The 27,056-nt window shown below is 46.4% G+C and overlaps 1 protein-coding gene across 1 annotated transcript in view; it reads left to right on the plus strand.

Annotated features, from left to right (window-relative positions):
• LOC147728703 (uncharacterized) overlaps positions 1–27,056 on the plus strand; it is a 76,001-nt gene that overhangs the window by 15,889 nt on the left and 33,056 nt on the right. Inside the window, exon 3 of the mRNA XM_086963846.1 lies at positions 22,066–22,908. Coding sequence (XP_086819972.1) covers positions 22,066–22,908 — 843 coding nt within the window. The remainder of the gene's footprint in view (positions 1–22,065; positions 22,909–27,056) is intronic.

Below are 27,056 nucleotides of genomic sequence, written 5' to 3' on the forward strand. Positions count from 1 at the left end.
TCCGGGGGCGCTTACGCAGCGCGCCAAAGTGACGTTTCCATAGTTTCACGGAAATGCAAAATCATTTTCATTTCGTAAATCAAAAATACCGCTTTTATATGTATGGTACTAAATGTCTTGCGTTATTATTTACTTTTCATTCATATTTTTTTACACAAACGCAGAAGTAGCACTCTGGGTGCGCTCTCCGGAGTGCTTACCGGTGCGCGCACCTAGAGCGCCCCAGGAAAAATTGATTAAAAAAAAAACATTACCAATATTATTATAAAAAAAAAAATCATACTTACACAAAACAGCAAATTAAAAGAATAAAAAATCGTAAGTTACAAACTTGATATAGAAAGGAATTAGCTTTTAAAAAACTTTGAAATTCTGTGAAAAAAACAGAGGTTTCACAATCGTTATAGTTAGGAACTAGCATTTAAAAAACCATTAAAATTCACTGAAAAAAACATAGGTTTCACACCAGTTATAGTTAGCTGAACAGTTTACTCATACAAAACAATTGAAATTCCCACGTTATAGTTAGTTGGACTCACTATAACTTGCGCGCCCACAATCCACTGCTGATGATGTCACATATTACATCATTCATGACATGGTCAGTGACATCACTGATGACATCACTGATGACATCTCACATGACATCACTGATGACATCACTGATTACATCATCCAGTGTTTGTGTGTTTTAAATTTGATTCAATTCTCCACCTTTAACGAATGAAGATCACGGAAAAGCCAAAGAACATGACAGAGCAGCCTGGCTGTATGCACCTGTTACAACGCATTTTTTACTCCGCACTACCACTACAACGCAGGCATTACAACGCATACCGTTACAACGCATTGCGCAGGGGGGCGCTCTAGGATAAGAGGTAAGTTTAATTTACTATCCAACACCTTCCCTAGGGTCCACGGGGACTGGAGTTAGAATAGTAAATTATACTTACCACTATCCAGCACCCCAAAGCGCTATGCGTTGTAGCGGTATGCGTTGTAAATACCGCGTTGTAATGGTATGCGGAGTAAAAGTATGCGTTGTAACGACATACATCCAGCCTGGCAGTCGCTTTTTGTACCACCTGCAGTCTTTGCATCATAGCTTTGTTTGGAGCCCAAATAAAGAACATTATCGCAGTCCAGCCTAGACGTAACCTCGGCATGAACTAATTTATATCTGAGCAGAGAGGGGTATCATCCATAGAATTTTTTTAACTACTTTTAAACGGTAAAACAAGTTGAAGTCACCTTCGTGACTTGTTTTTCATAGTCAAATGCTCTTCGATGATGAAGCCTGGGTTACGAACCTGATGTACAGGCCGAGGTAAGGCACCCATTTTCGGGGGCCAGGGGATAAATTTATCTTGGCTACTGAGGGTCCTTAGGGGGCCACAAAGCTTCCTATTACCTCCAGTAAGCCCCTTTCCGTGCGATTGCTGAGAGGTGGTTAGAGGCCATGCCCCCTTTCACCACTCTCTTTAAAAATGCCTCTCAGAGCACTGCTGGTGGGGAGATGAGGTCCCCTTGCCTCCTGAGGGCCACAGGACTAAACGTGGACTTTATCTACCAAGCAGCAATGTGAAAGGAGGTGTGTTTGCAGAGTGTTGGAGAATGGGGGCTGGCATCAGATGACCTCTCAGCAATCCAGCAGTGTGGGTCTTACTGGAGGTAATAGGAGAGCTAGTTGGCCCCCAAGGACCCTCAAGAACCATGGGGATTAATCCCCAACTAGTAGTGTGCCAGGAGGTGCATTTGAATAGTGGTGGAGAAAAGTTGCATGGTCACCAAAAAGTTCCCAGCAAACCCACTGTATGGGAATTGCTGGAGGTATCAAGAGGGGTAGGTGGCTCCCAAGTACCATCAATAGCCTAGGGGACTTAATCCTGCTACTAGTAGTGCTCCAAGAGGTGCATTTGCATAGTTGGTAGTTGGCCCCCAAGTACGTCCTTGTGGGCCAACTACCCCACCTGTTAAGTCCAATATGACCCACACAGCGGTATGCTAGGAGATCTTTGGAGGCCATGTCCCCTTTCTCCACCACTCTGCAAACATGGCCTGTAGTGCATTACTGGTTGGGAGATGAAGTTCCCCTAACTCTGGAGGGACCTTGGTGGCCAGGAAGGCCTCATGGCACCTACTGTAAGTCCTACACAGCGGGATTCCTGTGAGCTGGTCAGAGGCCCAGCTCCCTTTCTCCACCACTCTGCAAACAGAACTACTAGTTAAAAAATATAGAAGTTCACAGAAAAAAACAAAGTTTACAAGGATGTCATAGTTAGGAAATAGAATTAAAAAACACTTAGAAATTCACTGAACAATACAAAGATTACGGAGATGGTATAGTAAGGATCACAAGAGAAATTCAGCCATTATAGATAGTGAGGTAACTATAACTCATGCCCCCAATTTTTCTAAAGCCATAATCCCACAGAATGATTTTGCAACTGCAGTAGCTCCCACATTATTATTGATTTGTTGCACAATGCATAATCTACTGCATAATCTGCAGGTTTCTACAAACAAAATAGTTTTCAGCTCAAACTGATCGAAACTTACTAAAAATGCCGCAACACGTGTTGTCTGCAGTAAATTTCCTGCAATACATTTTTAAAGCTCCAGCAGGACAAACGTACTTAACCCTTTCCGTGCTGCGAACGTCCAACGGTCGTCGCGTGCACTACCTCGCTGGTGCTGCGCACGACCGTTGGACGTCCGAATCCCGTTAGCGCGATCGAACGTCCGCACTGGGGCGGAATGTTCGACGCGCTAAACGGGTTAAAGAATCCCACCATCTGTTCTTGCAACTTGGCTGCAAATTCAGCTGCAAAGTGCTCAAAGACGATTTGTCTTCTCAAAAGTAACAAAGTGCCTTTCTGCATTTTAGAACGTTTTCACTTCCAGACTTCCAGATGGACTTGTTTATCCACCCAGAGTGCCATTTCATTCAGCCTCAGAACACACCTTGGTTCTGGATAGCTGTTTCCATAAACTACCACTGCTGCTATCACTTTAGACTTTTTAGCACTATTTTCACTTACATTTTTAAACAATCATACTTTCACGTTTCCTTAAAGAATTTTGTGATTTTGGTGTCCTTTTATACATTAAATTCTTCTCCAATATTCAAATTCAGTTTGGGATATTATTTTGTTTTGGTACTGCATAAATACTTTACAGCATGCCTAATTAAAAACTGCCTGCTCTGTACCATATCTACTTGGGGGTTGACCTCAAGTTTATTTAGTTACTTTGAGGGTTTACCCTGACAAGAGTTGTGGTTATTACTTAAAGTGACCAGTCACCAATCTCAAATATCAGTCACATTTCTTACAATATTCTTTACTTTCTTTTACCCTGCCCATCTTAATGTTGTCATTAAAAGGTATTGTAAACATTCTAGCCACTGCATAAAGAATATGAAACACAGTGTATGTAGCATCTGTTATGGACAACTAAATGTGCCTTCATTTTTCTTTATGGCTTTGCAAAGTACTGTAATTGCCTTTGCTGGACAGTGAAAGGTATGCTGTATTGCAAATGTTATGTTATGTTAAATGAGTGTTTTTAAAGTGCATTGCTAATCAATAGAGTGTCCCGGCGCTAAGAGCATTGTGACGACGTTGGCATTAAGCTGTTGAAACCAGGTTGAGTATTATTGCTGGAATAAACAAGGTTTTCAGTGTCTTCCTAAAAAGAAGGAGGGTGTGCTTCAGTCTCAGTTCCAGCGGCAGGGAGTTCCAGAGTTGAGCCGCCTGCACCTGAAAGGAGTGTCCCCCTATCTGCACTCGGTGATATTTGGGAGTGCATGCCAACTGTAGCATTGAGGACCTCAGTCTTCGGTGCGGGCATTAGAACTGGACTCTCTTCCTAATGTACACGGACGGCGCCTGTGCCAAGGAGAGCCTTGAAAGCTAGGACTCTTGCTTTAAAATGGATCCTCTTGCAAACTGGTATCCAATGTAGGAATTTCCGATGTGGAGACATCCTTGATCTTGGGCCAAGCATGAGTATTGCTCTGGCTGCTGTGTTCTCGGCCAGCTGCAGCTGTGCTAGTAGATATTCCGGTAACCCCAGGTACAGGACGTTTATGTAGTCCAGCCTGTAGACTATTAATACTTGGACCGCCGTTTTCCTATGTGTTATAGGCAGGAGGGGAAGAAATTGCTTTAGCATTTTCAGCATGCCAAAGCATGATCCGACAACTGCCTAAATCTGGGCCTGCATCGAAAGATTCTCATCCAACTTCACTCCTAAATTTGTCACTGTCTTTACATAGATTTTGGGAGAGTAATGTCCACTGGCCACCAATTTCGCCACATACTACTGGGGGGGGGTGGCCAAAAAAGATGATCTCTGATTTTTCAGAGTTCCATTAAGTTGATTTGATTGGAGCCAGGAGAACACTTCTGATACACAGGAATTAATCACATCTCCTTTAAAATCTGAGTCTTTCTCGCAGGTGAAGAGCAGCTGTGTATCGTCCGCTTACAATACTATTTTTGCTCCGTGAGCCTTAGCCAGATTCGCTAAGAGACCCATATACATATTAAAAAGACTGGGTTTCAGAATTGAACCCCCGGGAAACTCCCACCTCCAGATGGTGATAGGGGCATCAAAAGACGGGAACCAAACTGTTTGCTGACGATCCTTTAGAAAGGACGCACACCAGTTGATTACCGAGCACCCAAAACCGCACTCCTGGAGTCTCAACAGGAATCGGTCATGGGGGATGGTGTCAAAAGCCGCAGATAAGTCCAGTAATATCAATACAGCCTTGCCACCCTTGTCCAAAGCAACCTTTATGGCCTCCGAACCTTCCAGGAGTGCCATTTTAGTACTGAAATTTGTCCTGAATCCAAACTGGCTCTGGTGGATTACTCAATGTAAAAATTCACAACTTTTTACAGGGCCTCGAAAAAAATGGAAAGCAGATATATTGGCCTATAATTAGAGGCTAACTCTGGAACTAATGTCCACTTTTTTAATAAGGGGAGAATTCTTGCACTCTTCCACCTGTCGGTGACCAGCCCCTTCTGCAAAGAGAGATTAAGAATCCAATTGACCGTCGGATTCATAATCTCAGCTATTAATGCCAGAACAGTGGCAGGGCACATGTCAGAGGGGGAGTCAGATTTAAGGCCTTTAATGATTTACAAAGATTTAGCCATGGATACCGGGGGAAACTACGTAAAAGATGGTTCTCTTACTGGAGTTAATGAAGGGTTGCACTCAGAGCTGTCTCCATGTGCAGAAGGTGTTGCGGGAAAAGTATCCTGAATGTTTTTGATCTTATCATAAAATCTGGAGGCCATACAGCATGTCAACGCATCAGAGGGGGTAAATGACTTGACCGGCCCTGCAGGGGAAGAAAATTCACTAACTACTTTGAAAATGTCCTTATTTTGGTTTGTTGCAAGTTCAATTTTAGATGAGAAAAAAGTTTTTTCTCCTCATGAACTTGTTTGTAATGGGCCTTCAGTGCCTGTTTATAAATATTTTTATCATTAAGATCATAATGCTCGAAATGCATCGGGGCTAATACAAAATTATTTCTATAAGATACATACAAGTTGTGTGGAATTAACCCTTTGGAATATCCAGAAACCCACTGGATTGTATTATGTTATGTTAAAGAAATTATAACCTACGTTTCCAAAGATGCAGATTACAAAGTGAATAAAACTTTGTGTTTCTTCAAATGGACTACTTTGTTCAATTGCCTGCAAAATTGTTTCGCACACAGGAGTGTTCAAGAGCTCCACCTTACACTTCTAAGGTTCTTTCAGTGCTATATTTTACAGCGCCCCTTGGACAGGAGGCGATCACCTTGAGCACCCTAACCCCTTTTTGAACATTTCTAGCTATTATCTACCGATTAAAAACACATTTTGGAGTGCAGCAGATCTCTGTTTCCTTATACATTTCTCCTTCTGTCCTCCCACTCAGCACCCACCAATCAAACAACATGTCTTACACAGACATAGCTAACCTAACCAGCAACAAAGCTGACACCTTTTGAATTTACTACAGAGGATACTAATAGTATGTATACACTCATACAGGAGCCCGAGTGCATATCATCCAGCACAGGTTCTGTGCAATCGAATATACGTCAACTCCTCTTTGCTGCCAAGAGAGAAATAAATCAATGCCTACACGCCAGCATGTTAATTCGCTACCACAAAGTATCGAGAATACCGAGAAGCTTGCGAATACCTCTCAAATCTACCCTTTGCAAAAATAATATCAGATTTACCGAAAGGTGGTTTGGAATTCTGAACAAATGTTCACTAGATTTAATTCTTCTAATTGTGGAAGAGTTGTCTGAAATGCTTGAAGATCTCACATCCAAAGTTACACAATTGAAAGAAGAGTTAGGCACCAAACTCACACCAGAAGAACTAGGTCCAACACTTACAGACGTGAATGTGCAACTAGAAAAATATACCAAAGAAATAAACGAACGCAAGCTACGCAAGTTCAAAAGGAACACTGTGGACTATAAGCTTGGGGAAGTGTACAACTGGGTGGAAATCTATGCGGCTAGAAGGCAACAAAGATCCCATTTTAAAAAATCCACAGATGGCGAAACCTCATCCTCTGATGATTCTTCACGCACTAGATTCCCTAGACAAGACTTGCGTCAACTGCCATATCAAGACAACAAAGTAGCACTTCAACGAACCAACCTACTGCTACCAGCACTGGCCCGGTGTCTTTTTTAGGATAAGGCACCGACGCAACCGACTATCCAGGCGGACCCAGTTCAACAGACTCTCAACACTCAATAGCAAAGTCAACACGGAGTCACAGAACTTAGTTATAAATATTTCCCAATCCAATATTTCGATCTCACAGATGAAAGTGTTACAAAAAGGCATGCCCTTTGTTCCCACGTACACCACCAATGACCTAGAAACACAAGTGAGTTTCTATAAATGCATGCGGACACTCAGATTGAAACACTTCTTCACCATCGTTTGTGTACCATCACTCGCGGAGGACGAGCATACCCTCATGGATTTACAACCTACAAGTTCCTTTTTGGCTCCGGTTAGCCACAAGACCCTCAACCTATTTGAGGCACTTGTGCACAAGGATCTTCAAGTCATTACCAGTAAAATTGTACACACCAAACCAAATCTTTCTAAGAATGAGAAACAAGCCTTAACCCAATTTGCTACTAACAGTGATTTCACCATCTGTAAAGCAGATAGGATGGCGCCCTAGTGATATTGGATACCCAATACAGTGTAAATATTCATCTACAAGACACTAAGACTTACATGGAAATAAACATGGATCCCACCATTGAATACTCCACTACTCTCCAGTCTCTCATTGATAAAGCAGTCATCCATGGGACCATCACGGACAAAGACAGGAGATGCTAGGTCAAATCACATCCTCAAACCCCGTACCTATACATGGTTCCAAAAATTCATAAACACCTGTTGAAACCTCCATTTACCCCTATTGTCAGTATATGCAACTCAATCCATGAGCCCATCTGTACTTACATAGACAAGCATCTCCAATGTTCAGTCAAACAAATGCCCAGTTACTTACAAGATACTACAGACTTCTTGACCAAAATCAAAGACATCACCATTGATCCAATAGCACCCGTATTATTATGTACGATCAATGTAAATTCTTTATATACATCCATCCCCCACAACTTGGGCCTCCAAGCCATTGAAGCCGCTCTAATCAAAAATCAGAAACCCCCAGACTTGCAACTATTTCAAATGGAACTGATTCAATTTACATTACTACACAGCTACATCAAATACCGGGAAACTTTCTACATTCAGGAGGGCGCACAAGCTAATGGCCGCACTTCTGTGAGGCTCTGGCTGCCTGGCCAGAAACATCCTGCAATTATATGCTTAACCTGGGGGTTGACGCCTGAGACTCGTACCGAGGGTGGAACTACCTGTGCTGCAGTGCCTGCCCGAATTTGGCCAAGATCCGAGGTCCGGAGCCTGAGATACGGCGCTGTGAGCGTCCGCCGGGAGGAGACACCAAGGAGGGCTGCTGCGGCGCACAGGACGCTGACCTACGCGAGGCCGCGGCTCCCCACGAGGCGGCTAGGCCTCGAAGTCACAGAACACGGGATGAGAGGCGGGCGACCAGCGGGCAGATCATTGGGGGCGGACGGAGGTGAGTCTTGACACCTTTGACAGCGCTGCAGAGAGTGGTGAGCCGGTAAACTGTGCCTGGGAACAGCTGGCACTCCCGGTACAAACGGCGCAATCCGCCTGGGCCTGCCGAGGGACATAACAGCTCACCCGACCCCGCTACACACCCCCCGGCCGGCCTCCCTGGAATACCTGAGGGACACTGCTGCCACCGGGTACAGCGGCTGTGGCAACGGAGGACCGTCTGTGAGGTCAGAATTACGAACGCTATAGGGGCGGGTTGGGCCCAACATTGCCGCACTGCCCCCCGCCTCCTGGGTGCTCCTGTCGTCGAGGACTGCTCGTCCCTACCCGGGCGAGCTGTGACCTGTCTGCCAACGTGTGTGCTTCCGAGACGCCCTGGACATTGTACTTAAGGTGCGGAGGGGGACAGGGGGCCACTGGGATTTGCCGACCTGCTCATCGGCTGATACTGCCTTGGGTGGGTTCGCCACGTTGGGGACTGTCGGCTCGAGTGCCTTGGCCTGGTGGAGGGACACCTTACGACTGCTCGCCTGGTACCGGCCCCGATTGGCGCCAACAGACTGGGCACCATGGGCAAAAACGACGCTAAACAGCCCAAGCTGCCTTCCAACCCACAGCCGCCAAAAAACCATTGCGAGGCACCATGGGGTCCAGCGGTGCCCCAGTACCGTCGAACGCTGAGACATCCCCTGCACCAGTGGCTCCAGAATTGCGACTGCTTATCGACGAGATGCGACAGGGCTTCGCAACAATCGTGGATAAGGTTGACCGCTTATCTTCCAGGATGGACAGAGTTGCGCAAAAGATAGAAGTCCACGAGGAGCGGCTCACGGAGGCGGAACGGCGCATCTCCACTGCTGAAGACACTTCCAACACTCACGAAACGCGCCTGACCCGAATGGATAATATCCTCAGAGTGATCGCAGCTAAGAATGAGGAGTTGGAGGCGAGGAGTAGACGCAATAACATCCGCGTCACGGGACTTCCGGAATCCACCAACACCGGACGGATGGAGGACTATGTGGAACGCATACTGATCACTGCAGTAGGCAAAGAGGCCTGAGGTTCCGTGACGATTTGAACCCGTGTTTTCAATATTGTCGGAAATACATAATATTGGTATCAGCGAACCGCAAATGATCCATTTAGCATATCCTGGTGTTTTCGCTACGCAACGAGCAAGAGTACTCCTTTTACAAACACATTTCCGATCTACCCATGGCATCCATCTTAGATCATGGCCGCCATTTTGTGTTTTTTGCCCTCACATACGCAATAACCTCTGATCACTTCATTTCGATTAAGGACACGTAACCTTAGCCGGAGATTCACCTCTTTCATGACACGTGCACCTTAGACCAGATCATGCTGTAGCTGCATGACTCGACAAAGGCTGCCTCCTCTGCCTGAGGCCAGTTCTGCTAAACTGGTCTTCGTGTCCATTGTCCTGATCACGATTAGGCGGCCGAAGCCGGTAGCCTTGCCCATTTACAACCTACAAACATCCCTTATCCTGCTTTTCTATCTTCTGCACCTGGCTCTGCTCCTTTCCTTCTGGGCCTTTATTAGGGGGAGGTAACGAAATTTACGATGAGGCGGTCCGGGTCTTGAATGAAAAGTTGACATGAGATTATGATGGAAAAGTGGGAACCCCTCGTTCGTAATGTTTTGACATCAGATATTGTTGACGATTCCTGTGCAACGCCAAATATTTATTGTTTAGGACACAAAGGTTTGGGAATGTACTAACATGTAAGAATTCGCCTGAAGGCCAAAATTTAGTATATAAGGAGCAACCCTCTTTGTACAAATTGAACAGGCTCCTAGTTACTGCCCATGCGTAGTTTCTGTGTCCCTGCAGTAATAAACCTTTGGTCTTTGACGCCACCATCGAGAAGCCCGTGTTTCTGTTCATTTGTGCACCAAGGCAGGTGGAACTCCGGGGTCTTTGGGTGTTGTTCCCTGACACCTCTGGACGGAACCAAAAAGTCCAGAACTCCAATTGGCGCCCAATGTGGGGCGACGTCATTCGGTACCGGTCCAAAGGCCTGAAGAGTTCGAGAAGCTTCGTGTGAAGATTCCTGAGGGAGGCGCCCCACTTCATCGATCCCGGCATATCGCAAAAGTGGCCCGAAGTTCTCTTCCACGAGGGTTCCCGTTCAGGACGGCTGCAGTGGGCCGTTGCCTTGACCGTCGGCCTGTCTTGGACCCGAGGTGCAGTCCTTAGTACAGCGAAACGTGACGGGTTTCTCCTTGGTGACGTCTTCAGTGCCTCAGTTAAGTATTTAGTGATAGCTAGCTGGTTACTTTGTGAGGGTTGTTAAAATCCTTGATCGGTTCTTGGTTTGGTTTGGTTTTGTAAGATTATCACTGGTTGTTCAGGTTACGATAATCTATTTGGTTTAGTTTGGGTATCGATACATCAGTTCGTTTTGGTAGGCCTAAGTTCTTGGTTCAAGTGCATATATCTGTTTTGTGTTTTGTTTGTTTTGTGTTCCGGACTGAAAAATGGTAAGTCGGAGAAACTGTATGTTGTCTTGTTTCGGTTGCAACAGTGACTCACGATTGGAGGACTCATGTCTGGTTCCTCCGATTGGGACTCCCCTATATGACTTGTATTGTAAATATGGTGTGGGTCCTATATCTTATAATGAGGTGTGGGTCCGATACACTGAGAAAGATGGTGTCCTTAGTTGGCCACTGCATGGTAGTTTTGAACCCGAAGTTCTCGACAATTTAGAAGCGAAATTGTTTAGGAAGAAAGCCCGGCCGGCAATGTTTGATTCTTTCCGTTACTGGCGAAAAGAATCCAAACAGAGAGAAATGAAAAGGTTAAAGAAAGAACAAAAAGAGCAAGAAGAATTGACTCTGGAGCAAGCGGCTAAGCAGCTGCAAGTTAACGAGTCAGAGAAAGCCATAGAGGTGGCCATTAGAGAGCACAATTTAGCGATTGACAAGTGCTATCCTGCCTTGCCATCGAAAACGGCTAAGATACTAGAGGATTCTGAAAACGATCCTCTGCTATCTTATTTGTTACGGTCACCCCCACCGTATGCACAAGGTGCTACGGCTCCACCTTTACCGAATGTACAATTGCCTGTTGCTGGACAACCTGGTATTCCTGCTCCTGTCCCTCAGAATCAAGCTCCCGTACCTCCTGTGGTCAATGTAAATGTTCCTACGGCTCCTCCTCCTCCTGGGTTGCCGACTTCTATACCTGTATCTGTCTCGCTTACACCTACTGTTCCACAAACTGTCTTTCTCGATACTTCTACTGTTCCGTTATCTGTTCCTACCTCTACTGTGTTCTCTGCGTCTGCGAGTGTGTTGACTCCACTTTCTGTTTGTCGAAGAATCACTGATTCTGTGTCTAACATTCTGTCTCCTTTCTATAAAACTTTAATCAAGACTCCTACTTCTGACTCTGTTCAGAGACGTAGTCAGCTTCCGAGTACTGAGGAACGGGGAATTTTAGATTCCACGGCTCTCAGATGGATTTCGAAGAGTAGGAGATATAGTACGAGAGATGTGCTAGAAACTTTTATGCAGTGGAAAGAACCAACGCAACGGTACATCTTTGACGAGATGTGCTCGTTGTTACGTGAAGAAATAGAAGAAGACGATGTTGAATCAAATTTAGAAGACTTAATTAAGGTTCAGAAAGAGTTTGCTGCTGGAATGATAGTGGGTGATAATATAGAAGAAGCGATGGAACTGATTTTAAGTTATAGGAATGATCCATCACTTCGTTCACCAAGAGATTTAGAGAAAAGCAAGACGAAGCTAAGTCGCCAATATCCAATGAGGGAGGTTCCTCCAATTTGGCGCAAAGCTGTGCAAGCCGATCAAAATAATGGTATTGTAGCTGCTCCAGCGCAATTCCAAAGGGTGTGGATACACATTCCGTGGAAGCGAGCTGAAGTGCTAGCAGAGAAGCAGGCCTTGCCAGATCCGCGTAAGAATCCTGCTGGATACTATAAGGAATTAACACAGACAGTTGAGGCTTGTATAATGAACTTAGCAGACATCGATATGTTATTTGGGAACGTAGTTCCGCAACCAGTATGGGCTAAAATTCGTAGAGAGGATCATCAAGTTGCCTTAGGTGGTGATTGGGCAGCTATCACTGCAGCGGATGGTCAGCAAGTAGGTGGTGCAAAACCTGAACCCTTAATTGCTAATCTTCCAGGTAGGATAATTGATCTAATGAAGACTCTGATGCCCGCATTGCGTGTTAATTGGGACAAGTTGTCTGCATGCAGGCAAAAGAAAGACGAAAGTGTCTCCGACTTCTTCACGAGGTTCGAAGAGACTTTTGTAGATCATAGTGGTCAGGATATGAGTACAGAAGGAGGACAAAGACTGTTTGTCGATAAATTTGTGCATAATTTGTTACCTGAGTTATGCAATAAATTAAAAGATTCAGAGAGTGCGTGGGCTGTTTCCACAACTGCGCAAATACTTGCGACTGCACAGTATTACGAAAATAGGGATAAAGAGGAAAAGGAGAAATCAGATAAGAAAACGAAAGACTTAAAGACTAAAGTTCTGTTGCAGCAGGCGTATCCGCCTCGCATGAATCAGACTAATACGCAACAGGGTTCGTATCAAAGGACAGATTATAGTACATCGAGGCCTCAATATCAGTGGAATCAATGTGCGTACTGTAAGAAAGAGGGTCACTACAAGAATGAATGTCCGATCTTAGCGCAAAATAATGCAGCAGCAGCTCAGAGAGGTCGTGGTGGTTCTGTGCAGAATTCTAGAGGTCGAGGGCGAGGTGCTATGCCTCCACAAACGAATGATCGTCCTTCCAATCACTTTGATCAACGAAATGGACAGTCTGCCCAGCAAAATAGATCTCAACAATATCTTGTTGAAGATTATTGTGAAGTAGATGAAGGATTTCAGCAAATTGGGTACTAGGACAGCCATGGACAGAGAGAGGGAGTAGTATCAGTTCCAGTGGATCAGAGTGGGCCTTATGTCGCAGTAGCAACATCAGGTGTAGTCGAACCGTTTCTGTTGGATACTGGTGCCGCAAAAAGTTCTATCATTCATGCGAAACTCCCTGGCGCACCTTTGTCCGGCTCAACAAATGTTTCTGTAGGTTTTTCAGGCGCCCCTGTTTACAACCCGATATCTGGTCCTTTTTCTATTTCTGTTGGACCGTGTCAATTAAAAGCACCTCTGATTTTGACGACAGGTTGTAATGAAAATCTGCTTGGTTTAGATTTGTTAAAACGACTATATGCGACATTGTACTGTTCTCCGGAAGGAGTACAGCTTACACTAGGTAAAAATATCACTTCTCCGATGTACTTGTCAATGGATGCACTCCCGCCAGAGCTGCGTTCACTCCCTGATTCTCTTTGGGCGACTGGTCCTAATGATGTAGGGCTTTTAGAAATACCACCATATGTAGTAACTTTGAAAGCAAATGTAAAATTTCCAAGAATTCCTCAATACAAAATATCTAGTGAAGGTGAGCGTGCACTTTTATTGATTGTGCAAGACTTGATTAAGAAAGGTGTGGTTGAAGAAACGAGAGGAAATGTCTGTAACAGACCTGTACTACCGATTTTGAAACAAACTGATCCTACAAAGCCTCCCGTTTATAGGTTTGTTATCGACCTTAGAGAAGTTAATAAGATTGTAGTTCCGCAGTTTTCTTTGGTCCCAGACATTACTGCCTTGTTAACACTGATTCCTGCTACAGCCACTTGGTTCTCAGTCATTGACTTGAAGAATGCCTTTTTCAGCATTCCGATAGCCGAGGAAAGCAGAGATATTTTCGGCTTCTGTCTAGGAGGTCGAAGTTTCAGATTTAAACGCGCTCCACAAGGCTATTGTGAGAGCCCATCTATTTACAGTCAAGCATTGAAAAGTCAGTTAGATTCCTTTGTCCTTCCTCCAGGTTCTGCTCTAGTACAGTATGTAGACGATCTTTTAGTGGCTGCTGATGATAAGGAAACTTGCAAAGCAGCTACGATTTCGTTATTGCATCATTTGTCTAATTTGAATCACAAGGTGTCACCTTCGAAAATGCAATACTGCTGCCAAGAAGTGACCTACCTAGGTCATCTCTTGTCAAAGGAGGGAAGGAAGTTGACCCCAGAGAGAATAAAAGCAATTACGCAGATGAGTGTTCCACGCACACAGAGAGAAGTACGTGCCTTCCTAGGTATTCCCTCTTACTGTAGGCAGTGGATCCCAAATTTTTCTCTTTTAGCAAAACCATTGGTAGCTTTGACTGGGAAAAATGTTCCGAGTCCGGTGCCATGGTCTGATGAATGTTAGGAGAGTTTTTCTGAATTACGAAATGCACTTTGTTCAGCTCCTGTATTGGGTACACCCGATTACAGCAAGCCATTCACGCTCTACGTTCACGAGAGAGAAGGTTGCGCGTTGAGTGTTCTGACACAGAAGTTTGGTGATAAACAACGCCCTTGTGCGTATTTTTCATCAACATTAGATCCGGTAGCTAGAGCGTTGCCTAGTTGTTTGAGAGCTACAGCGGCAGCTGCGGCTTCCATTCGACAATCTGCTGGTTTGGTGATGAACAACATGCTAGTGGTCATGGTTCCTCATGCGGTGGATACACTCATGAATCGAACGAAGACACAACACCTTACCAGTGCGAGATTATCTGGTTACGAGCTGACATTACTAGCGAGTCATATTCAGATCAAAAGATGTAATGTATTGAATCCAGCAACGCTGTTGCCGACTGATCAAGAGTCGAGTGATTCCGAGCCACATGATTGTTGTTTTAAAACGGAGGAAGAGACAAACGGACGCATTGACTTAAAGGATACTCCGTTATCCGATCCAGATGGTACGCTGTATGTGGACGGGTCATGTTTTAAATTGGAGAATGGTGATGTGACAGCTGCTTACGCAGTAACGACTTTGAAGACGATTGTGGAGACTGCAAGAGTGAGTCAGAATTCTGCCCAAGCTGCAGAATTAATAGCTCTAACAAGAGCGTGTGTTTTAGCTAAGGGAAAGAGAGTGAATGTCTTTACAGATAGTCAGTACGCATTTGGCGTGGCCCATAATTTTGGCCGTTTGTGGAGAGAAAGAGGTTTCATTACGTCCCATGGGACTAAGATTCAACATGGTCAGTTAGTTAACGACTTGTTGGAATCTCTAACCTTGCCGACTGAAGTTGCGATTGTAAAGTGCAGTGCTCATAAAGCAATCACGGATGATGTTGGTCGCGGGAATGCTTTTGCTGATGAGACTGCTAAACAGACAGCTAGGGACACGATGAGCAGAATGTATGTTGCTACGTCTGCAAGATGGATTGCTGAGTCTGGGATGTGTGAGGATACTATGGAAAGTGTGAAAGAGATTCAGAAAGAGGCAACTGAAGAGGAAAAACGTGTATGGAAAGAAAGTACGGGCAGGTTGGATTCGAATGGGTGTTGGATTGATCTGACGGAACAGCAGCGTTGGATGTTGCCTGATGCGTATGTGCTTGCAGTGGTGACAATGGCGCATGGAGTAGCACATATAAGTTCTAAAGGAATCTGTAAAATGTTGGCTCCAGTCTGGAAGAATGATGGGATCAGTAAGTGTGCAGAGAGAGTGGTGAAAAATTGTATGGTATGCCTGATGCATAATCCTGGCAAGGGAACTCCACCTCCAGCTGGTCACTTCGCTCCTCCTTCCTGCCCCTTTGAAGTGATTCAGTTAGACTTCATTCACATGGATCGCTGTAATAATTTGAAATATGTCCTGGTGGTAGTCTGTGCTTTTTCCAGGTGGATTGAAGCATACCCACTAAAGGACAATACTGCCCTATCAACTGCCAAGATTCTTCTCAAAGAATATTTCCCTAGATTTGGTATGCCACGGATTGTATGGTCAGATAACGGAAGTGAGTTTATAGGGAAAGTTATGCAGAGTGTGTGTGCTGGCCTAGGTCTGAAACAAAAGTTCCACAGTGCGAATCATCCCCAGTCTGCTGGTTTAGTAGAGGGTTACAATGGCACCCTTAAGCTGAAACTAGCTAAAATACAGGCATCCACAGGTTTAGCCTGGCCAGACGCACTTCCTTTGGCTTTGCTATCAACGAGAGCAACTGTACATTCTAGAGTGGGGCTTAGCCCTTACGAAATAGTTTTTGGCCGCCCAGCAAATATTTGGGGTGTGCCGAGGCCTAAGGAGTTTTGTTCTCTAGAATATCCTATGTTAATAGACTACCTTTACGACTTGACTGCTAAATTGAGTCTTATTCACCAACAGGTTTTCGATGCATTGCCAAAGCCTCCGGAGAGTCCAGGGCATCAGCTGAAACCAGGAGATCTTGTGGTCATCAGGAATTTCGCGAGGACGAAGAACCTTCAGCCGAGATTTGTCGGCCCCTTCCAGATCCTACTTGTAACAAGAACAGCAGTTCGTATGGCTGGCCGCAAGCATTGGGTGCATGCATCCCATGTAAAGCGTGTACCTTTGCCACTTCCTTACGACGACTGGGTGAAGAAGGGAATTGGTTCCTCCGAATTTGAAAGCAAGCCAAAATTCATCCCTTTCAGCGATGCTGAATTGATCACTGACACTCCAAGCTCTGACTCTCCTTCAGAAAAGACTCCTTTGAACTCTGAACATTTGTCCCCTGCATCAGAAAGAACTCTGTCATCTGCGAACTTGAACACTGCAACAGCCACCAGTGAAACGCTATTTGCCGATCAGACAGTACCTGCGAAGCAAAGATATAATTTACGAAATCGTAAAATGGACAAATAAAGCAGGCAACTGCCCATTGTGATATTTTGAAATTCTGAACTTTTGCCTTCAGCCAGGAAGTTTGCTATTGTTTTATTGTTTTTAAAATTGCCTTGCCGTCTGGGTAGCCGTAGGGTCGTGGCTGTGTGCCTAGTTGAATCTGCAGGGGTCTGACACAAGGTCGATCTTTCTGTTAGTTCTGGGAACTCCCAGGGCTGATAGAGGCATTTTCATCTACGTACACATCATCAGTGGTCGCGAGCGGATTGTAGAAGATGGAGCTTCCTGCGCTGCAACGAGAAAATGTGATTTATGTTCGCAGAAACAGACTTTGCAGAATCCTTCACAGCAAATGCTTTTTGATGCAATGTGCCATTACATTCTTAATTGTTTTGATGACGTTGGTGGGTGGAATCGTTTTCAGTATAAATTTGATTTTTGTGCCAGTTACTACAGTACCTCCCCTTGATCCTGCTAATTCTACTGTTTCTTCTATACACTCTTTTCATTCGTTTCCCGAACATGAGCAAGCCCGACGCTCAGAGTTCATTAACAACACTTTTGTACAGCTCTTGCACCAACACCAACTGGTAGTTAACACTACAGACTGCTGGGTGTGTGGCTTGATACCCCACACTATGGATAAAGGTATTCCCTATCTGGTTTTGCCTTTCAGCTACAATGGATCATTTCAGGCCCTTCAAACCATCTTTGCTTACGCCCTTGAAACCTATCCTCCACGTCCACCACGTTCTACTAAATATAACTCTGCCAACAAAGCTTTAGTCCAGGGAATTATTGACATGATCAAGGACGTCAATAATACTCCATCTTACCCTAGAGACGAATTGCGAGTATATTTAAGCTGGAATACTTCAGAGTATCGCCTTAGTTTAGGAGAAAGCAAGCGCAAAAGCTCAACTCCAATCTGGGTCGTACCTCACCGAGGTCAGGTCTGTTTGCAAGGTAATGGGAGAAATCCGAGAGCTCAGCTAGGGAGGAGTGAGTGCGTAGAGACTTATGTGTTTCCGGCTAACTCTTCCCCTGCCTTTCTTACTGCTAGGGGTACCTACTTCATCTGTCGAGATAGAGCTTATACATGGTTGCCTGCCGACTTTTCAGGATCATGCTATATTGCTCGATTATTGCCTCCGACATACACTGCTTCATCTGATTACCACAGAACCAGAGTAGCGAGAGGTGTCTTCAGCAAGGAAGATACTGCTGGTCAGGAAGCTGGAGACTTCTTCAAAGGCTTCCTTCCGTTCTGGGGGCCTATGGCCAATAGTAGAAACATACGCCAGCTAACACGGGTAGTTGAATCTACTATTACCGAAACTGCTGGTGCCCTTAGCAATTTGACAGCTGAGCTTCAGGCGGATAGACTCATGACGTTGTAGAACCGTATGGTTCTAGACGTTATACTTGCAGATCGAGGTGGGGTATGCAGAATGATCCAATCGAGCTGCTGTGTCTTTATTCCTAATAATGCTCCAACAGTCTATGAGGCGATCTCTAAGCTACACAAGATTTCCGACTCTATTCACGTAGACAAGGGAAACTGGTCCTTCATGGAGTGGTTTTGGACTCTGATCTCAGCGTGGGGATGGAAGGTTCTAATGGTCATTGGTGTCATCTTAGTATTCCTATTCTCATGCTGCCTGATTATCCAGTGTGGTCCTGCTCTGTGTAGTCTTTGTGCTGCAACTTGTCTTAGAAAACCACCTGCGTTTGGAGAAAAGGCACGAGAAAGGATGATGATACAACAGCATGTCACTGACCTGATGAGCATAGAATTAGACTCTGACATAGACTGAGTAATTGCCTATGTAAGGGCAAAAGGAGGGTCTGAGGTTCCGTGACGATTTGAACCCGTGTTTTCAATATTGTCGGAAATACATAATATTGGTATCAGCGAACCGCAAATGATCCATTTAGCATATCCTGGTGTTTTCGCTACGCAACGAGCAAGAGTACTCCTTTTACAAACACATTTCCGATCTACCCATGGCATCCATCTTAGATCATGGCCGCCATTTTGTGTTTCTTGCCCTCACATACGCAATAACCTCTGATCACTTCATTTCGATTAAGGACACGTAACCTTAGCCGGAGATTCACCTCTTTCATGACACGTGCACCTTAGACCAGATCATGCTGTAGCTGCATGACTCGACAAAGGCTGCCTCCTCTGCCTGAGGCCAGTTCTGCTAAACTGGTCTTCGTGTCCATTGTCCTGATCACGATTAGGCGGCCGAAGCCGGTAGCCTTGCCCATTTACAACCTACAAACATCCCTTATCCTGCTTTTCTATCTTCTGCACCTGGCTCTGCTCCTTTCCTTCTGGGCCTTTATTAGGGGGAGGTAACGAAATTTACGATGAGGCGGTCCGGGTCTTGAATGAAAAGTTGACATGAGATTATGATGGAAAAGTGGGAACCCCTCGTTCGTAATGTTTTGACATCAGATATTGTTGACGATTCCTGTGCAACGCCAAATATTTATTGTTTAGGACACAAAGGTTTGGGAATGTACTAACATGTAAGAATTCGCCTGAAGGCCAAAATTTAGTATATAAGGAGCAACCCTCTTTGTACAAATTGAACAGGCTCCTAGTTACTGCCCATGCGTAGTTTCTGTGACTTCTGTGTCCCTGCAGTAATAAACCTTTGGTCTTTGACGCCACCATCGAGAAGCCCGTATTTCTGTTCATTTGTGCACCAAGGCAGGTGGAACTCCGGGGTCTTTGGGTGTTGTTCCCTGACACCTCTGGACGGAACCAAAAAGTCCAGAACTCCAGGCCTTCTCTAATCAGTTCATTGTTGAGCGGGCTCACCGCTCTCTGGGCCTGGTTCCCAAACCGGGGGCGCAGCCACGTCCCATTATCGCCCGGTTACTCAATTACCGCGACAGGGACGTGGCGCTAAGAGCAGCCCGTACAAGCCGGAACCTGGCCTGCGATGGGGTACAGTTCTCCCTACACCCAGACTTCACGCCCATGGTTCAGGACCAGCGGAGAAAATTTCTGGATGTGAAAAAGAAACTAAGGGACATGCAGGTGGACTATGCTCTTTTATACCCGGCACGGCTCAGGGTGACCCATCAGGGCAAACAACACTTCTTTACGAACCCGCAGCAAGCTGAGGACTACGTAAAAAGGCTTTGCGCTACTAGGAGGGACAGACGCAACGATGAGGAGGATGAGGCAGGAGGAAATCCGGCCGAGCAAGATGAATCATAATGGTGGGCTAATGCTCGTTTGATCGTTGGCTCCTTGTTGAACTACTGATGCTTCCTTCGGAAAATGTATGCTCTGGATGCTAGGACTACCCTGCATTACCTACGGAGTCGCCGATAAGTGCTACCTTGCATCCTAGATAAACTGCTGAGCGATAAATAGCTTTTGAGCATTTTGTCCCGCTGCTGATATGGTGCTGAGATCGAGCAGATGCATGGCGCAGCGGAAAGAACTGTGGGCAGCGGAAGATATTTAGGCGACAAGTTTTTTCTTGCACAGTACACTGCCTGAAGAGAGGGGCGTCGGAGGGATGAAGCCCTCACGAATGCTTGTTTACTGAACCGCCGTTGAACTAATGGAGCTCGCTTCGGAACATTTGCCCTGCTCCCGATGGGACAGCCTTGCCTACCAGTGGCGCCACGAACAGCTGCTTGCTGGCCATTTAGACTCGCTGCTGAGAGATGGCTGGTTAGCCCAATGTGCGCTACTGATATGACTAGTGAAATGCGCAAGGTGGTGGGGATGCAGGAGGATAGGGGGTACGCAGGCGGATCTATGGCTAATCCCCCTGTTCTCATTGTTGACTTAGCCTAATGGGAGGCGAGGAGGAGCTATGATGGTGTGAGGTATAGGCTTCGGCCCACAGGGATTATATATGCCAGGCACCACCCCTTCTTCTCTGTCTTCCCCGTATGGCATACGCGGGGCGGGAGGGGAGTGTAGGGGTGTATGGGTGCGTACCTCCAATACCCCCAGGAGGGGATGCCCCACATGGTTTGGATATGGTTCTTGAGTATGGGGATTGGGGTGGGGGGTGGGTATCTGGTACTGGCAAGTTTGGGTTGCTTCAGTGGGTTGGGGGTGGAATAGAGCTAAGTGAACTGAGATAATGTGCGTGGAGGGGGGGGTGTTTGACTGTTGGGATGGGTGTTGTTGATAGTGGCAGAGCTTTTGAGGATGGAGTACATGGCGCAAGTACTAGTGCTGGAGATGCGGAATGTGACTGTGTGGATGATCGAGCACAAAGACGGTTCATGACTACAGAGAGACTGGTACTGGTTACGCTCCTACAAAGGGCTGGAGCGTTGGCACTTTGCATGCTTCAAGATTGTGATTATAAGTGCGGGTGATAATGCCCTGACTACTGTCTCCATATTGTCCTGGAATGTTGGAGGGCTTAATAACCCCCGGAAATGTAGGAATGTAATTGCATATCTGGATCGGCACCAGGTGCAGATAGCGATGCTCCAGGAAACCCACCTGAGCCCGAGCTGTGTTCCCCGTCTCGCAAGTAAATGGGCAAATGTGAGAGAATTTTCTTCCTATTCCACCTATTCCAGGGGGGTGGCCATTCTGATAAATAAACGGTTGATGTTCCAGAAGTTGGGGGTTCGGGCAGATAGGGAGGGGAGGTATGTGATTCTGTGGGGGCGGCTGGGTACCGATGTGATAATGCTTGTGAATTGCTACGCACCTAATGTCGACACACCGGGATTTTTCTTAACACTCTGGGGTCATGTGCTGGAGGTCGAAGCCACACACATAGTCTGGGGAGGAGATTTCAATCTTTCACTGCATCCGGGTATGGACAGATCGGACGGGAGTAGACAATATAACACGAAAGCTAGGGACACGTTGCAGGGTATACTTACAGATGCGGGTTTACTGGATAGCTGGAGGCACTTACACCCGGAAACTAGGGAAGGTACATACTTTACCACATACGCACGCTCATGGGCAAGAATCGACTACTGTCTCGTCTCTCGGAGCCTAGCTGGGGGACTCGTCCAGGTAAAACACTTGCCTCGTACATACTCGGACCATTGCCCTGTACTGACTGTTATGGAGATGCCTGGCTATGCGAGAATGCGCCCCCCGTGGAGACTTTTCCCTTCAGCCCTACTTGATCCTGTCTTTAAACAGGAACTCGGCGAGGAGATTGAAGCCTTCTTCCCTAGGAACAAAGGGTCCGTTGACAAGGTCGAAACGATATGGGAGGCCTTTAAGGTCACCGTGAGAGGCGTCACAATATCCAAGAGCTGTGGCGTACTACGGGAAATCGTACGTACATTGACTACCCTTGAAGCGGAACTTAAGGCACTAGAGGCGGAGATGGTCAGGAATCCTTGCCCTGACCTAGAGAGGGCATTTAGGGCCAAACTGTCGTCCTATGAAGACGAAGCAGCCAGAGAAGTGAAATTCCGGGGCAAATATTGGACAGCCAGGTGGTATCGCGAGGGAGATAGGCCGGGAAAAGTTCTAGCAGCACTCACAAGACATCAACGGTTTGCCACACATATCTTGGAAATCTCTGATGGAGAGGGCAGGTCCTACCGGGATACTGAAGGGATACAAGACACCTTCCTGCAGCATTACCAACGTCTATACTCCACTCAACAGACAGGGGAGGCGGAGTTTGGTAATTTCCCAGACGATATAGCACTCTGTTGGCTAAGTGACAGCGACAGGGCATTCTTGGGATGCCCCTTCGAGCTGGACGAAATCCGGGAAGCGATCATGTCGCTTAGTAATGGCAAAGCTGCAGGGCTTGACGGCCTTCCGGCCGAATTTTATAAGTGCTATATCGACATCATGGCACCAGTACTGAAGGAGGTATTCGAAGAGTCGCTAGAGGAGGGAATACTGCCTGGCTCTATGAGGGAGGTGGCGATCACCTCGCTACTAAAACCAGGGAAGAATCCAGTGGATACCGATGCCTATAGGCCTCTATCATTGCTAAATTGTGATGCGAAGATTTTAGCGAAAGTACTTGCGACTAGGCTATCCCTCCTTATGAACACCCTGGTCCTGCCGGATCAATCTGGATTCATCCCGGGAAGAGCTACTTCCCATAACCTCCGTACACTATTCTCCCTCGTGCCCACCATATCGCCCGAACTTCCGGTCGCTGCTGTGTTTTTGGACGCCACCAAAGCGTTTGACTCAGTGGAGTGGGGATATCTCCTGGCCATATTGGGCAGAATGGGGTTCCCCCGGATATTCCTAGCTTGGGTGACGCTACTATATACTTCTCCAGTTGCCAGAGTCGTCGTTAACGGTGTGCTGTCCGCACAGATGCCGATCACGAGGGGGACTAGGCAGGGATGCCCCCTGTCACCCCTGCTCTTCGCCCTGTCAATCGAACCGCTAGCCTGCAGGATCCGACAACTACATAAGGCCAGTGCCTTTAATTGCAACCAATGGCAGATTGGCATATCCCTCTATGCGGATGACGTCACTTCATATGTGCGACACCCGCAGGACCATCTCAATCCACTGCTGAGAGAATTTGTTTTATTTGGTGGCATTTCTGGAGTGCACATCAATTGGAAAAAGTCGCAATTCTTTCCCCTCACGGCATCCGTAACCCGCTTCCCGTTAGATTACCCCTTGGAGTTGTGCGACTCTGACTTAAAATACTTGGGGATCGGAGTGTCACTCAACAAGGAAGACACAATTCGATTGAACTATGGAGTGGCCATTTCACAATTGACCGACAATGTGACTCGCTGGATGGCCCTGCTGCTGTCGATGGCAGGCAGAGCCTCCCTGATAAAAATGGTTGTCCTCCCACGGTTCCTATACCTATTCCAGAATATACCTTACTACCCGGGGGCCTACTTCTTTAAAAGACTTCGATCTGAATTGCTGCGGCTATTCTGGGGAGGTAAGCAGCCGCGCGTTGGCTGGAATGTCCTCACACAGCCATATGACAGGGGAGGATTTGACGTGCCCGACCTGGAGGTGTACTACCTCAGTGCTCAGGCTCAGCATGCCTACCATTGGGTAAACCCCGCTCCCTTTATGCCCCAGGTTGCCGCAGAGGACTGGATCGTTCACCCACTGCCACTCCAGGGCATGCTGATGGGATTGGTGGGAGATATCGAGACGCCGGCTACCACTGTCACCTGCACCATAGACTCGTGGCGGAGAGTGACGAAACTGCTAGGAGCTCCCATGCTCTACTCACCGGCAATGCCCCTCGCATACCACCCGAAACTATCGCTCTTAACGGAACGCGGATTCCGAGCCATGTGCACCCGCGTACATATTACCACCTGGGGCGATTTATTTCAGGATCGACAGTTCCGCACCAAGGACCAGATCTTCCTGAGCACCCCACCAACGCCAATGGAGGTGTTCAATTATATCCGGCTTTGCCAGGGTATGAGAGACATACTCCCCAGCTTCCCGGAGGAACCGGGCACAGTTTTGCCTATGCACATAATGCTGGTGTCAGACGGCAGACATTTGGTATCGAAATTGTATGCGGCCATTCGAGAGCAACGTCCCCCTGTCCTGGCCAAGGCGCGAGCTGCCTGGGACTCTGAACTCCCTACTGCTCTCTCCGATGAACAATGGACATATTGCTGCTCGGTCACGGCCAAAATCTCCTCCAGCTGTAGACTGAAAATTATTCATTATAAGTTCGTACAGAGATATTACTATACTCCAGTTCGAAAGCTGCGTTTTCACCTGTCGGAGGATGATAGATGTGCGAGATGCCGGGCGGAGGGCGCGGATTTTCTCCACTTGGCCTGGGAGTGCGGAGCGATTCGGGCATACTGGGAACAGGTACATGCTGCGCTCCAAGTTATGATAGCGGGCCCTCTTCCCTTGGACCCAGTGGTGATGCTGCTGGGCTACACCAGGAATGTACCCAAGACTGACCGTCGATATGTTGATGTTGCGTTGCTACTTGCAAAGAGAAGGATTGCTTGCAGGTGGGGGAGGGGAAGGGCGCCGAAATTTAAGGAATGGTTGGACGATCTCACATACTGCCAGGATCAGCATGGCGTTTATGCAGAACTGCTGCCTGCCCGTTGTAAACCCAGCGACTTTTGGTCCCCCTTGCAGGTATACTGGTTATCTCAGACGACTCACAGCGACCCCTCTGGAGATGACGAGTCGGTGCCGGGCCCATGAGCGTGTATTGATGCCTCACACCACACCCACCACACTGTATATCACACGTAAGAATGAGCCTGTCCCGCTCGGCCCGGGGAGGGATGGGACGAATACTGTTGGGGTGACGCTGGGAAGTCCGGAAGGTGTACGATACACATAGCATTGCTTAAAAGATTGGTCATTCTCCATCTCCTAATTCTTCGACGTAATGGGCCAATGGGAGCGGACAAACGCGATGGGCCCTGCAGACGCAAGTCGTTAAAGATGGCGTCTGTGCTGAGGAGCGTAGAGCCCTGATTTGGGATGCACCCTATTCTGGATACTCTCCCACTGACTACCATCAGATTACTTGACGGAACCGCACGCGCTTGTTGCACATATGACACGGTATTATACAGGGGGGTGTAGATAGCTGACTCATTGGTACCTAAACGGACATGGGTAGATGTGACCGGCGATGTTTCCCACCCTTCCTGCCGAGATGCCTATATATGACAGAATGTGACATTGTCTCCGCTACCTACGCCCCTGGTTGGGTAGGGGGGGGCTTCATGAGGCGATGTCTCTCACTCCAGGACGCTATACGTAATGTATGCATTGTACCAGCCCTTGTGAAGATGATCTATATCCATTGTATGTACCACAAACAGTATTGTATTGTATTATTGCTGCTTTGACTTTCATGCCTCTGTGTTGAATGCCACTAATAAAAAGGTTTAAAAAAAAAAAAAACTTTCTACATTCAACTGTCAGGCATCGCCATGGGCAATTGTGCGGCTCCACCATATGCCAATCTGTTCATGCATGAGTACAAGACTGAACATATGCATACCGTTCCACACTGGCAAGAGCATCTCAAATCATACCATCGATACATTGATGACAGGATACAATTCTCTTACAACATCAGTGCTTCCAGGATATCCTTTTTAGATGTGGATATAAAAATAGGCAACACCAACTTAGACACATCGATCTACATCAAACAAACTGACCAGAACAATTGTTTGCAATATTCAAGTTTCCACCAGCCCAGCCTCAAAATATATCTACCCTATTCACAAGTGCTTCAGGCCAAAAGAATAGCATCCACTGAAAATGCCTACAAACATGACAGTCCCATCATCATGAATACATTTTTGAACAGAGGCTATCCTAATCAAATTGTCAAAGCAGCCAGTGACAGAGAAGCAGAAATTGAACGTAACACTCTACTCACACCGAAAGTCATTTCAAGTTCAGTAGAACCACGGAATGTATTTGTTTCCGAATTTTCAACCAAGAGCCAACTTATCAAACAATGCATCATCAAACACTGGCAAGTTCTTCAACTGGAACCAGATTTTATTCCCATTTTTGAACATCTTCCCATTTTTGCTTGTCAGCGTTTAAGAAATCTAAAATCCATGCTGAAACCTCATTCCACAGAATCTACCACATACAAGGGCACAATCCCATGCCATAACTGCACTAACTGTCATAACATCATTCCAGGAAACAATGTGATGCACCCCACTCAAGGTACCCCCATTCGCCTTTAGGCGAATGCAACTTGTGCCACCACCAACATGGTATACCTTTTAAAGTGTCCCTGAGGCTTACCATATGTGGGTACAACAGAACGGACGATAAAAATTAGACTCACGGAACATCGCTGCAATATTAGAAATAAGAAACTCAAATCCTGCGTGGCAGCACATTTTACCCAACTGAACCACAATGCAAGCCAAATTCGCTTCCAAATCTTGAAGGTAGTAAAAAAAACCTACAGGCATTGACCCAAATTTTTTTTTACTACAAAGAGAACTATACTGGATTCACAAACTCTGTTCCACCCATACGAAAGGACTCAACAAGAGACTGGAATGTAGTAGTTTCTTATAATGTTGCTCTTCCCTATAACCACTGTTCTCTCTTGGCATTATTCCTCTCTAAGCACTTTGTTCCTTTTCATTACCTTATCGCATCTTTCACTATATCCCATTTCGATCCATTTCACCCTCTGT

This window comes from Lissotriton vulgaris, chromosome 3_1, assembly GCF_964263255.1.
Source record: "Lissotriton vulgaris chromosome 3_1, aLisVul1.2, whole genome shotgun sequence".
Classification (NCBI taxonomy): domain Eukaryota; kingdom Metazoa; phylum Chordata; class Amphibia; order Caudata; family Salamandridae; genus Lissotriton; species Lissotriton vulgaris.